Source organism: Mus musculus, chromosome 7, assembly GCF_000001635.26.
Source record: "Mus musculus strain C57BL/6J chromosome 7, GRCm38.p6 C57BL/6J".
Classification (NCBI taxonomy): domain Eukaryota; kingdom Metazoa; phylum Chordata; class Mammalia; order Rodentia; family Muridae; genus Mus; species Mus musculus.
The window spans coordinates 104,909,033-104,922,336 of record NC_000073.6 but is presented as its reverse complement, the minus strand read 5'-3'; the positions used below and the strand labels follow the sequence as shown (position 1 = coordinate 104,922,336).

Sequence of the window (13,304 nt, the reverse complement as noted above, 5' to 3'; positions counted from 1 at the left end):
TATGCAGACACGTATGAGTTTATGTATTCATTAAATTATTTGTAAACTCAGAATAAATACAAGCTATATAGAATACATTTTTGTGTAACTTTTTACAATATATATGAATTTGTGTCTCATCATCTCTGTCTTTCACTTTTTCAAAAACTCCAAAATAGGAGTACATATATGTATGTGTTTGTGTATACTCACATACAAACATATGCATATGTATATATTAGGTGATAAAAGTGTTGTAAGATCAACTTTTGATAAAATAAATGAAATGAAAAATAAGGTTATGTCTATCATAGTTATTAGTCAGAAGCTATTCATAGAAAACACATAACTTTAATATTATTTTTCTTAATTTTACTTAATTTTTTCATGTAAGTTATTTTCATCATCTTTTCCATCCAGAAACCCATCCCAGGTTCTCCCAAACATCTCTCCCCAAATAACAAAAACTTAAATAAAAACAAACAAAATCCAAATAGTACTGGACATGATGCCTGTCTACTTTTGTGCGGGGTTAACATTCTTAGTAACATTCTGTTGGAGAAAATTGATTTTCCTTTTCATAGTAGGTATCAGTTGCAAATAGCATCCTGCCTTAGGATAGGAGTTAGTGTCCACTTTTTTTCCTTGGTGCTGGGATTTGATTTGGTTTGAACCTGTACAGATCTTGTATGTGCTGTCTCTAAAGGCCTTTTGAAAAAATGATGATACTGTTTTTCTTTGTTTTCACCAGTGTTTAAAATCTAGTAAGTGCAATAATGTTCATCATTCCCAGAGGATCTATTCTCTCCAGGTCTCCTGATAGAGCAAACTGAAAAGAGCCAGACACAAAGTCAATGTTGTACATTTCTCAAAAGGTCCAACCATGCGGGCTGCAGGTAGAACCTGACTGTCATAGAATTCCTGATGCTCAGTCATGAACACTAGCTTGCTCTTTGTTTACTCTAAGGTGAGTTGGGATGACTTCCAAAGACTCTTACTGCTGAAAATTAAAACAAATGTAGTGATTGGGGTGTGGTTGTTGATGAGGACACTGATACGTGGCTAGAAAATATAACCTACCTAAAACATGAAATAAATTTTAATTTACCCATAATTCCACAAAGATAGCAAAGTTCAGACAGTTCAAGTTTTCTGTAGGAGGAAAGTATTTTTGCCTTAGCTAATAATAGACTATGCTCAGAATTGCCTCAGGTGGCAGGAAAATGAGAATTTACTCAAAAGTAGAAGACCAGAAAGTAGGATGTGTTGGGAGGACTTGGAGAAGAAGACATTGTATGGAAGTCCTTCAATGCAGTCTCACATGCAGCAGGAACCACATAGCATCTGTGTGAATTGGTACAGACAAGAAAACCTGGCAATCTTACAGATAGCTTCTGTGGAAAGGGCTCCTTCAGTGAAGGACCAACTCTCTCTAACTTCTCATGTTTGCTCTGTCTCTCTCCCCTAAGATACAATCAAACAATATTTTTCTCTTGCACCTGAATATTCAATTTTTCCTATCTAATGAGCTCATTGGCTGTTTCTTACAATTAGGATCTATGTCATCACAGTGACAGAGACTGATGAACTTTCAACTGTCAATTCATAATTTGTCAATACTTTACTTTTGTGAACTAAGGTAGTTTTGAGTTGCCCTATGCCTACTCAAAATTAATGAATACAATGATACAGTGAAAACGATATATCTATACAATGTACCGTTGAAAAAAAATCAACCTGTACTGGAATACTAGCACACAAAACATAATTAATCTATTTGGTTGATTAATGTATCCTGAGAAAGTAGAATGCTTTAAGGAATGTTGATGAAGAATTAAAGGGTAAAACTTTTAATATATTATTGATTATTATAATACATAATTTGCATTAGTGACTGTATTCTAGAAACTGATTGAAGGAATACTTCTCATCTAGCTGATCTAACATGTCTATGGTACAGAGCAGAACTTTTAAACTGTTTCCCATTCATTTATGACTTCCTTTCTCCTGGGAAGTTTTATATAACCCAAGTACATAGGGATGTAAAATAGAAATAGAAACTATACACTGAAAAATAAATCAGAAAGAAATTTATTTTAAAACTTTGGCATACATATCACTTTATTAGGGACAAAAATTTTGTATTAATGAGATATATATGCTTATTTATTTTTAAAGCCTGGCTGAATATTTCATATTGTAAGGCACAAAGACTCATCAGTAATTTTTAGAGTTCTTGATATTTAGTTCTATAATTGTCAAGACTGAGAAGGCTTCTGAACATAACAATGAGACACAAAACAAAAACGTGTTGCTTACGGTGTTTTTAGAAAATCACCCTAAATCATTTAGTGATTTTCCTAAGAAAACTCAAATCACTAATCTAAATAACAATATTTAAATTCAAACATTATAATATAATGCAATACAAAGAGATACTAATTTGATACTTATATGCAGGGAAACATGAAAAATTCTTGTTTTCCTAACAAAACCATTATTTTTCTATATAAGTCAAAGGACCTTGCATAAATAATGAAGCACAATTCATAGCAAACAATATTCTTGAACCTAAGTCAAGGTGATTCAGATAGTGTTATTATTCCATAGAGTAATAGCTTACACAGTGCAAAGTGTACATATTATGTGTCCAGAACCAAAGGTGCTGTCAAGTGTTCCAATGCCACACAGGTATGCATTACATAAATACCTCAAATTTGTGAGAATTCATTGTCAACTTATAATTGGAAGTTATATGCTCAAAAAATTTTAAGATTTACACACACACACACACACACACACACACACACACACACACACACATTTTTGTCTGATTTCCAGTAATCCCCACATTCAGATACAGTCCAGAACCACATAAGAAGCCATACTATTGTTACACTTTAAGTATTATAATTGTTCAAGGAAGCTTTGTGATTTTCTCAAGTTGATCTAGATAACCATTTAAGAGACAAAACTCTCAGTTCCCACATTCATATACCAAGCCTTCAAGAAAAAATAGGCTGTTGTTGTATTTTTGGAGAGAGACACTTAACAATTTCCTTTCTCTTCTTTCATAGATACTATAGTACTATAAGTACAGTCCAGAGTATAGAAGATCCTTGCAGCTCATTGAGACTTGAAATAGGAAGGTCTACATACTCATTTCCTTTTACTGAACTATCCATCCCTTCTCCTTGTCATCAAGACCTGAAATTATCTCTTTTGTGTTTTTGCATGTGTTGAAGCTTACCTCTAAGGTTTTGGGTTGACACCCTGAGTTTTTCACTTCCAGCTTTATTTCACTTTGGGTTTTCTTTAGTGACTCTATTTTTTCTATTTTCATGTCTTAAATCTTTCATAATTTTAGTCAATTGTTTGAGTTTTTATTATCTTCATTAAAACATTTATTTATATCCTTGACACCATTTTTATATTACTATTTTGAAGTCCTTGTCATTATATTTCAGTGAAATTGCTTTTCTTGGTGTCTATTACTATAGGATTTCTGGCTTCTGGAAAGAATCATATTATCTTGATTGTTCATATTCTTATTTTTGCACTGGGGTCCAGACATCTGGAATTATGATGTTTGAAGTATTTCTTGGGATAGGTAACTGAATTTGTCTATTCTTTGGTTGTTGTAGCCCACTTTGGGTCTAAGTCAAGTGTGGAAGTGTTGTTGTTTCTAATTCCCAGCAAAGTGTGGTGGCTGTGGGGTCCCTGGGAGATAGCACTTTTGGTACTCAGCTAATGTGGCAGGTGTGGATCCCCTAGTACAGGGCTGATATGTGAACTGTTAGGGAATCACAAAGAAATGGAGATGAGCTAGAAAGAAAATCTGAGAGGGGCAGTGAGAAAGAACTAAGGGAACTCTGGAGATCTGAACAAAGAGGTATTGTCTCAAGGTAATTGAAATAGGTTGGGTGCAGGGCATCAGACAGGCAGATTGCAGCAGGATTAAAGTCAAGTATGGAGAGAGCTGAATAGAGAACAGGAAGGAGCATGAAGGTCACCTACATAGTGTGTCCACTGTGGGTCCCTGGCAGAAAGTGGTTGTGCAGGTCTGCAGGTATCACAATGAGCTAGAAGTAAAGGCTGATATATGTACTGATGAAGTGTAAGGAACTACTCTCAGTGATTTACTGAATGTCATTTTTTTTCTGTTAGAATTCTTGGAATACAGTGATTGTTTCTGTGGTAGTTTAACAGTTTTTATTTATGTTACCAGTGCAAATCCTGCAGTTTATTCTTTTTCATGAGTCCTGGCATCTTCTTTCAGGTATTGAGGCTTAGTGCCCTCTGGCTGTATTAGAAGAAGCAGAGACATCTAAAACAGCATTCTATAAAGAACAATTTTCCTATGGAAATTTTAGTAGCTACTTGCTTCATCATTTCATTGTATCAGGGGCCTGGAAAGGATCTAAAAGTGGTATGGCTCCCATTTCATTCTAGGTTACAATCTTTTAGCTAAATAACCAGCAATATATAATCATTCTTGAAAACCTTAATTAACTAACATTCCTTTCAAAAGTTGAAACTTTATTCCCTGTTACAAGGGAAGCTGCAATATCTTTCACTATTATTTGCTAGGTAAAACCACAAGGAGTCTGGAGTTTGAGTAGGATGATAACGTCCACGTAAATTCAAATATATCAGTCAAGAGAAGGTTAGTCTTAGAGGATTCTCTAAACTGAGACAGAATGTAATTCTAATGATGCCAACAGCATTTGATGCTGAATATAATGTTAGCACTATTTTAAATCGTTTTGTTGGATAGTCTTACCAACACTGTGAACATGGTCCAATAATAATTGCATGAGTAACTGAGCAACTTGCCAGTGTCTTATGTTTGTGATGTTAAAACCAGAATAGGACATGAAGATGGAGAGAATGATTACAGGAAGTGTAATTACTTCTACTTTCAGACATCTCATAGAAGTCAACTTCTTAGTGACACTTTTCTCATGTATTTTCCTAACCCTCTGCTTACCTTTGATTTATAATCTTTTTCAGGATACTGACACTGTTAAAGAATGTAAAATGCTCTCATCCTGCCAGCCAATATGTCTGAAGCCAACAGCTCCAGCCTGACCCCAGAATTCTTTATACTGAATGGTATCCGTGGGCTGGAAGATGCACATGTCTGGATCTCTCTGCCATTCTGTTTCATGTACATGATTGCTGTGGTGGGGAACTGTGGGCTTATCTACCTCATTGGCCATGAGGAGGCTCTGCACCGGCCCATGTACTACTTTCTAACCCTGCTCTCCTTCACTGATATAACCTTATGTACCACTACTGTACCCAATATGCTGTGTATATTCTGGTTCAACCTCAAGAAGATTGGATTTAAAGCCTGCCTGGCCCAGATGTTCTTTGTGCATACCTTCACAGCAACAGAGTCTGGCATGCTAATGCTCATGGCCCTGGATCGCTATGTGGCCATCTGCTATCCTTTGCGCTACGGGACCATCCTGACCAACCCTGTGATTGCCAAAGCTAGTCTTGCTACTTTCTTGAGGAGTGTGGCATTCATCCTTCCTTTCACTTTCCTCACTAAGCGCCTGCCCTATTGCCGAGGAAACCTCATCCCCCATGCCTACTGTGACCACATGTCTGTGGCCAAGATATCCTGTGGCAATGTGAAAATCAATGCAGTCTATGGTCTGCTGGTTGCTCTTGTGGTTTGTGCATTTGACATATTCTGTATCACTGTGTCATACACAATGATATTGAGAGCAGTGATGAACCTGTCTTCTGCTGATGCTCGTCACAAGGCCTTCAGCACCTGCACATCTCACATCTGTGCTATTGTGATCACTTATGTGCCTGCTTTTTTTAATTTCTTCACTCATCGTTTTGGAGCACATACTATTCCCCACCACATCCACATCATAGTGGCAAACCTCTATCTGTTATTGCCTGCTACCATGAACCCAATTGTTTATGGAGTCAAGACCAAGCAGATTCGGGAGAGTGTAATCAAATTTTTTAGTGGAGACAAGAGTGACATTGTTGATATAAAAGGATTAAAAAACAAGTGAATTTCTTAAACTATGAAGAATAGAGAATAGTTTCATAAAATATTAAGGTGAATGGTGTCAGCTCATCTAGTTGTGTCCATTGTAATAGACCGAAATACACAGAAAACATTGTAGAAGATATTCATAACAATATGAAAAGATGATTTTAAGTGAATCTTATTTGTAAATTTTCTGTAATATTTGCAATTTTAGGATATGACATTTTTCTTGAGAAAAAATATCACAAAATGCATGGTTTAGCAGATAATGTATTTATGTATCCCAGAGCTCATTTTTCATAGTATTTATAGCCTCATGGTTGCATTGTGTTTGAAGAGGAGGATATTATATTATGATACAGTCACACATCCTGGCCACTATTGGCAAGTTATTATTGCTATGATAACAATTGGGCCAAGTGTCATAAATATTTTCCAACTTATATTTTTGATATATTGGAAATATCCTACTTGAGTTGCTAATTTATTAAATGTAGCCTATATTTCGCACAGAAAAGTGTCTAAGAGCTTTTCTTTCCTGCATTATCACTTTAGAACCTGTATTTTTAAATAGGTCAGCAGAAAGAATGTAAACAGGGAACCTCAGGAAATAGGAGGTTAGGGCCTCCCCCCAGAATGCACCAGAGATCTGGGAGGTAAAAGACTCCCAGGACTCACAGGGAGGGACCTTTGATGAAATGCCCAACAGTAGGGAGAGGGAACTTATAGAGCCCACCTCCAGCAGGAAGACAGGACATCAAGTGAGGGATGGGGTTGCCATCCCACTTACACCTCTGACCCATAATTGTTCCTGTCTGAAAGAATTACAGGGATGGAAATAGAGAGGAGCCTGAGGAAAAGAAAGTTCAGTGACAGTCCCAAAGTGGGATCCAGCTCAAGGGGAGGTTCCAAGGCCTCACACTATTACTGAGGCTATGGAATACTCACAAAAATGGATCTATCATGATTGCCTTCCGAAAGACCCAACAAGCAGCTGAAAGAGTCAGATGCAGTTATTTGCACCCAACCAATGGACTGAAGCAGCTGACTCCTGTTGTTGAATTAGGGAAGGCTGAAAGAACCCGAGAAGAAGGGCAATTCTGTAGGAGGACCAGCAGTCTTAATTAATTTGGACCCCTGAGTTCTTTCAAATACTGGACAACCAAACAGATAGCATACACCAGCTGATATGAGGCCCCTAATACACATACAGTAGAGGACTTCCAGGTCTGTGTTCATTCAGAAATGAAGCATCTAACACTCAAGAGACTGGAGGCCCCAGGGAATTCAGAGGTCAGGTGGGGTGGAGGTTAAGGCATCTAAGTGGCAATGGGGGGGGGGTGGGGAGGAGGTGTGGGATGTGGAGCAGTTGGAGGGTGGATGGGGAGAGGCGGGGAATGGAATATGGAGTGTAAAAAATAAATTACAAATAAAAAATTAAAAATAAAATAGGTCCAAAACATATTTTGTTATGTTATAGACTAAGTAGACAAAAAAGTTATCTGTAAATTTGTAAGTTTGCTTATTTGTTCATAATTCTTTTTGAGAAACCAACTCTGTAGCATTGGATTTCAGAGTAAATGTTGGCCATGGGAACTTAGGTCTCTGAGTGTCATTGTAAATGTTGGCCTTGGAAACACAAGAAAAAGCATGTATTAAACAAAACAAAACAAAGATGTGGGAATTTAATGCATACAATATGGAGGAACCAAGTATTAGTAAGAACAAGAGAAATGTTCTTACAATTTTGGATCCAGTATGTCCCAAAGTTTAAAATCCTCTTCTGCTCTTTAATTTCTAGTGTCTGTACTTCAACCAGTTACTTACTTTCCCATAAATCACTGCCCATGTTCTTCTGCTGTGCAAATAATTCTTATTACAAAGAGAAATTGGCCAATTATGCATTCTGATGCCCTCCACAGCACATAGCATGGCTTCCCACTAACAAATTCAGAAAAGTGTGCTATTGTTATGAGCAGATAATTTCAATGCTGATTCCTTCTGCATGAAACAATCTGAGGAGATAATATTCCATGTATGAATTAATACATTCCATTTCAAAGAATAGATGATTGGTTTTCTATGGAGAATCTTTCATTCACTGACCTCAAGTATGCTATCAATATTGGCTACAAAGTTTTTGTGTGTATTGTCTGTGTAACTAATTCGATGTTAGACACACGTGGAGAATAAGGGATTTCACAAAGTATAGCTTATTCCTAATTTAGTAGAGGATAGAAAAGGCAAAAGAATGACTACCTTAACACCAAAACCTGATAGTTGTTACACAGGGAGTATTGCAATAGTAGAGACTATCATTTGCTAATTTCAGAGGTGAGTAAAGACTTTAGTGTGAAAGAAACATGTGAGGCAAAACATGAATGTATGAAGATGTTCAAGAAGCAGTAGGTGGGAATTAACTGGAAAAAGAATCTCTCTACAAACAAAGACAAAGGCTAAATAATAAGCATCAGGATTTCACCTCCACTTGTAGAAAGGAGGAAGAGCAGAAGGTATGCACAGATTTGTAGTCAGATGCTAAATAAGAAAGGGCCTTGAGTGTTATCTTATTTAAGGATTTATTGCCTTGACAATAGATCATGGCCACAGAGAGTCTTCTAAAGGAAAACAGTTATTAGGGCTGGTTTATAGTTCAGAGGGTTAGTCCATTGTCATCTCAGCAGGAAGCATGGTGGCATGAAGGCAAACATGGTTCTAGACAGCATCTGAGACGTCTACATCCAGATAGGCAGGCAGTAAGAAGAGAATAACACTGACCTTGGCTTGAGAATCTGAAAGCAAAAAGTCTACCCAACCCCCACCCCCAGGGACAAACTTCCTCCACAAGATTACAGTTTCTATAACAAGGCCACATCTCCCTATGGGTCAATGGGACTATTTTCATTCAAGACACCACAGGTGTGGGTCATGACCAGATGTCAACAGATATGGAGTGCTTATCTTTGATAACTGGCATGTCACAGTAGTTGGTCCTCAGATAGCTGCTGCTCATTGATCACTCTTCAGCACTTGCTCCCTCTCCTAGTTCCTCTTCAGCTTTCTTTTCTCTTCTCTTTTCATTTTTTCAGTATTCTAACTCAGCTCTTTTAAAGTCAAGGTACTCATGTGTGAAAATGGGGATTTCGTATGTCTTCTGTACTTGTTTTCTTTTAACAAAAAAAAAAAAAAAAGATTTAGTAACTACATCAACTACAATAGCCACTAACCATAATTACTTTATGCTCATTTGTTCTGAAAGTAACTATGAAGATGGTACATTAAATAATACATGTTTAGTTAGGCAACCTGGAACCCTAAAATATTAATAAGTTAATGAATATCACACTGCTGCCAATGAGCAGAACCGAGATTTACTTTGTAATTTTAATGACTGTTTCTAACTTAGGGACTATCAGAGACTGAACCACTAGCCAATGAGTGAGCATGGGCTGGACCTAGGCCCATCACACATATGTAGCAGATGTGCAGGTTGGTCTTCATGTGGGTTCCCCAACAACTAGAGTGGGAATCTGTTGCCTGCCTGTGGATCCCATCCCCCTAACTGGGCTGACTTGTCTGGCCTCAGTGGGAGAGGATGCACCTAGTCCTGCAGGAACTTGATATACTGTGGGAAGGGATATGTACTGGGGGCCTCCCAATTATCAGAGAAGACAGAAAAGGGGGATGGAGTGAGGAGTGGTCTGTGTTAGGGGGTACTGGGAGGGAAAGGGGAGCTGATATTGGGTGAATGAATAAATAAATAAAATTTTAAAACTTCTGATTGTTAGGTTTAGCACTTGTATTGTTTTTCAAATGATCCTATGCCAATCTTTAAGCCTTTTGCATCTTCCCTACTCCTATGTTTCTGTCAGTAGATACTTGGAATCTGAAAACTCCAGAAATTGTTACTTTCTGAGTTTACACTATGGAAATTTAACAGTGTTGTAAAAAATAATGTTTCTCTAAATGTGCATTGCTCTTGTCTTTTGAGTCAAAATGTGATTCTATTTGTAACTAGAAGGTCATAAATATCTTATTAAATACCATACTGCACACAAACCCATTATTAATACATAAGAAAATATGCACCAGGGGCTAGAGAAGTGCCTCAGATGTTAAAAGCACTGATCCCTTTTCCAGAGGACCAGGTTCAATTTTCAGTATGCATGTGGTGGTCCACACCATTTGCAACTTCAGTTGCCCTCTTCTGACCTCTTTGAGAACTGCATGCATGCGGTGCAGGCAAATCAATAAAAACAAATAAATCTTAAAAACAAAAACAAACAAACAAACAAAAAGACCAGAAAAACAAGAATGAATAATTTGTCTATGCCATAAAGGCAGGATTAAAAGGACTTAGTGTGTTTTAAAAATATAAGGCACAGTTGATAGGTAGGTATTTGGGGGGAGAATAATCGTGTCATTGTATACAAATGCTCAAAAGATAAATGAATAATAAAAGGGGAAACAGCTAGACACAGTGTAGAAATTAACAGATTGTGAAGAGGCAAGCCTCAAAATATACATCTACATCATAACTCCTTCTTTTATGGAGGAAGGAGCAGAAATTATAAAATCCAGAGTACCAGGAAGCTTTGAAGGAGCCTTGTCTTAAAATGGCTATATAAACACGATCACAACAATGACAGTATTAATTGACATTTCAACATGGAAAGGGAAGTTTTTCAGAGTGAAACCCCTAGACCAAGAATAAAGTCAAATATTGACTGCTGGGAGTAGGAGAATTAGCTTCTCCCAGGAATGAGACACATTATTGGCTGTTTAGTGAAAAGTGATCAATTTTGAATGAAATACACACCACCAACAAAAAAGTACTCAGCTGGTTCTATCTATCTATCTATCTATCTATCTATCTATCTACCTACCTACCTACCTATCTACTTATGCATATAGGGGGTGTGTAACAATGTCCTGGTTATAGGAGCTGTGATAAACAGCAAATTGCACAACTCCTTGGGACCCTGAAAGCTGTGGGTCCTTCTTCCCCACACCAGCACCCCTTTTGCTACAGAGCCAGTCCAGTACCTTGTTGCTCTGCCCTACTCTTGGGTCAGACCCAGTCTGGTTCGCCTTCCCTAAGCCACTGACCCTTGCAGGGTAAGGACATAGATTGTAGGCAGGGCCTTGGGTCAGAGGGTGGGCAACAGAGATCAGTTTGCAACTAGAAAATCCTCTGCTGATGCTGCTCAGCTGTTGCCCACAGTGGAGGGAGGCAGTCACAAGACCAGCCAAACTGCACCAACATGGAGAGGAGGCCAGCAATTGATACCAGGGAGTAGGCAAGAAACATGTACTTCAGCTTTATGGCCACACTGCCACTGATGCACTTCCTCCCAAATCCCGCTGGTTTCTCCAGACCACCTGTTCAAGGGGGCCCTGCTGCACTGCCTTGGGGTGAGGAGGTGGCAGGGCCAGACAGGGAAAAGAGGGGAGGGGACAGGCTTGGATGGAGGAGAAGTCCCCGTATGTAGAAGTGGGCAGTGCCTGGTCCAGCCATGGTGAGAACACAGACCCTCTTCCTGATCCAGCCCGACTGACCCAGTCCTTAACTTGAGGCCCAGGGCTGTTTCCAGAATGCAGGTAACTCTTCTTTTCAGAGGCAAGTGCACTCTGCTCCTTTGTCAATTTTGCCTTCAAATATGGTATTCTCTAGCTCGAGTCTCAGTCTGGCTTGATTATGACCAATGGAATGGTCTTTAATATTTTAGGAATTTGTTTCCTCCTTGCTAGAGGGGTTGGGTTTGCCCTGCTGGAAGATTTTTAAAGATTGCCCGTCCCTGGTGGGTTTGGTAGGCAATCCTTGTCCCAAAGGAACCCCTTTCTTCATTTAGGGCAAAGCTGGGGGGTGTCTTTTTCTTTTCCTGCACATTATTTGGACATTGTCTGGCAAAATGTCCCTGGCCTCCAGAACTCCAACATCTTTTTATTTTCTTATCTTCCTCTCTTACCTTTAGGTGCTTGGTCAAAGCAGCTGGTAGACTTTCTGGATTTCCATAACTATTCCATTTGTCTCAGGTTGAGTTGATTGAGTCCTCTATTTCTCCACTGTGGACAAGAGAAATAGCCTTACAGGCCTTGGTAGTAGCTCCCTCCCAAATAAGCTCCTTACCCAAAGTTTCAGTGGCCACATGATGACTTACCCAACAGTCAACAGTCTCTTGAACTCAATATGTAAAATCTGCAAAATATTCATTGAGCTTTTGCTTCGGGCCTCTGAGCAGGACCTTAGCATCTTCAGTAACTTTCCTGACTGCATGCATGGCACAAAGGTGGACCTAATCAAAGTAGTTTGGTGGTCCCTACATTTGAGCAGCAGGAGAGCTCTAATTATCCTCTCCTTGCAAAGCTTCAGGTGGGATGGCCTCTTGTGTACCTAAGTTACCCTGTCTGAGAATCTCAGCCAGATCATAAAATTCCACCTTCGACTGTAGAAATTCACCCTCCAATAATTTAGATCTCATAGTCTTCCAATCCTGTGGGGTATTCAGAGTAGTGGCCGTGGATTCAAACATCTCCTCCTCAACAGGAGAGCTTAACCCATTTTCATGAACCGCCTTCCTATATTTTTCAGCACTTCCTTAGAGTAAGGTTCCAGGTTCTCTGTTGGGGATCACTTCTCACAGGAGGGCATAAGATTGCTGGGAATGCTGATACAGGTGCTGCTGCTGAGGGATATAGCACAGGAGGGTGTAACATTACTGGAACTACTGGTACAGGTGCCTCTGATGAGGGACACAGTTTTGCCTCATAAAGAGGAATCATTGGAGAGGTGTCCTGAATGTTTACTCCCCATCCTTCTCTCCCCCAGGGAGTAGGGGTGGGTGGCAGAACTGGCCATGCCTGTTGTTTCAGTTACATTAATTTCAGATGTATTCTTATTAGCTACAAGCCAGAGGTACTGCGGTGGTGACTCCCCCCTCTCCCTCCTCCACTCTCCATTTCAAAGTCTATCAGATTAGGGCCAAATAGAGACCCACCTTTATCTACAGAGATGACAATATTTTCTGGCTTGGCTGTCTCCTTATCTATAGAGGCAGCTGCACCCACTGAGCCTTCTGAGGATGCCTTCTGAAGAGTCACTCCCAGAACTTGTCAGCAGTACAGGCAGGGACTGTGGATCTAACACAGAGCAGCAGAGGAAGCTCAAGATGAACCAGACTACTAGGAAGAAGGGCAAAGGCAGCTCTTCCTCCAGTTCCTTCTTCTGTGCCAGCACCGCTACCCCTTCCCAGGTATGCTCATCACAAAATTTGCCTGCTAATATCCGTGGATGTAAGTCCAG

General features: G+C 39.2%; 1 protein-coding gene across 1 annotated transcript; it reads left to right on the top strand.

Annotated features, from left to right (window-relative positions):
- Positions 1-5,042: 5,042 nt before the first annotated feature.
- Positions 5,043-6,023, top strand: Olfr667 (olfactory receptor 667). The gene has a single exon (NM_147060.2). It carries the CDS (start codon positions 5,043-5,045, stop codon positions 6,021-6,023), a length of 981 nt encoding a protein of 326 aa, NP_667271.2.
- The last annotated feature ends 7,281 nt before the right edge of the window (positions 6,024-13,304 follow it).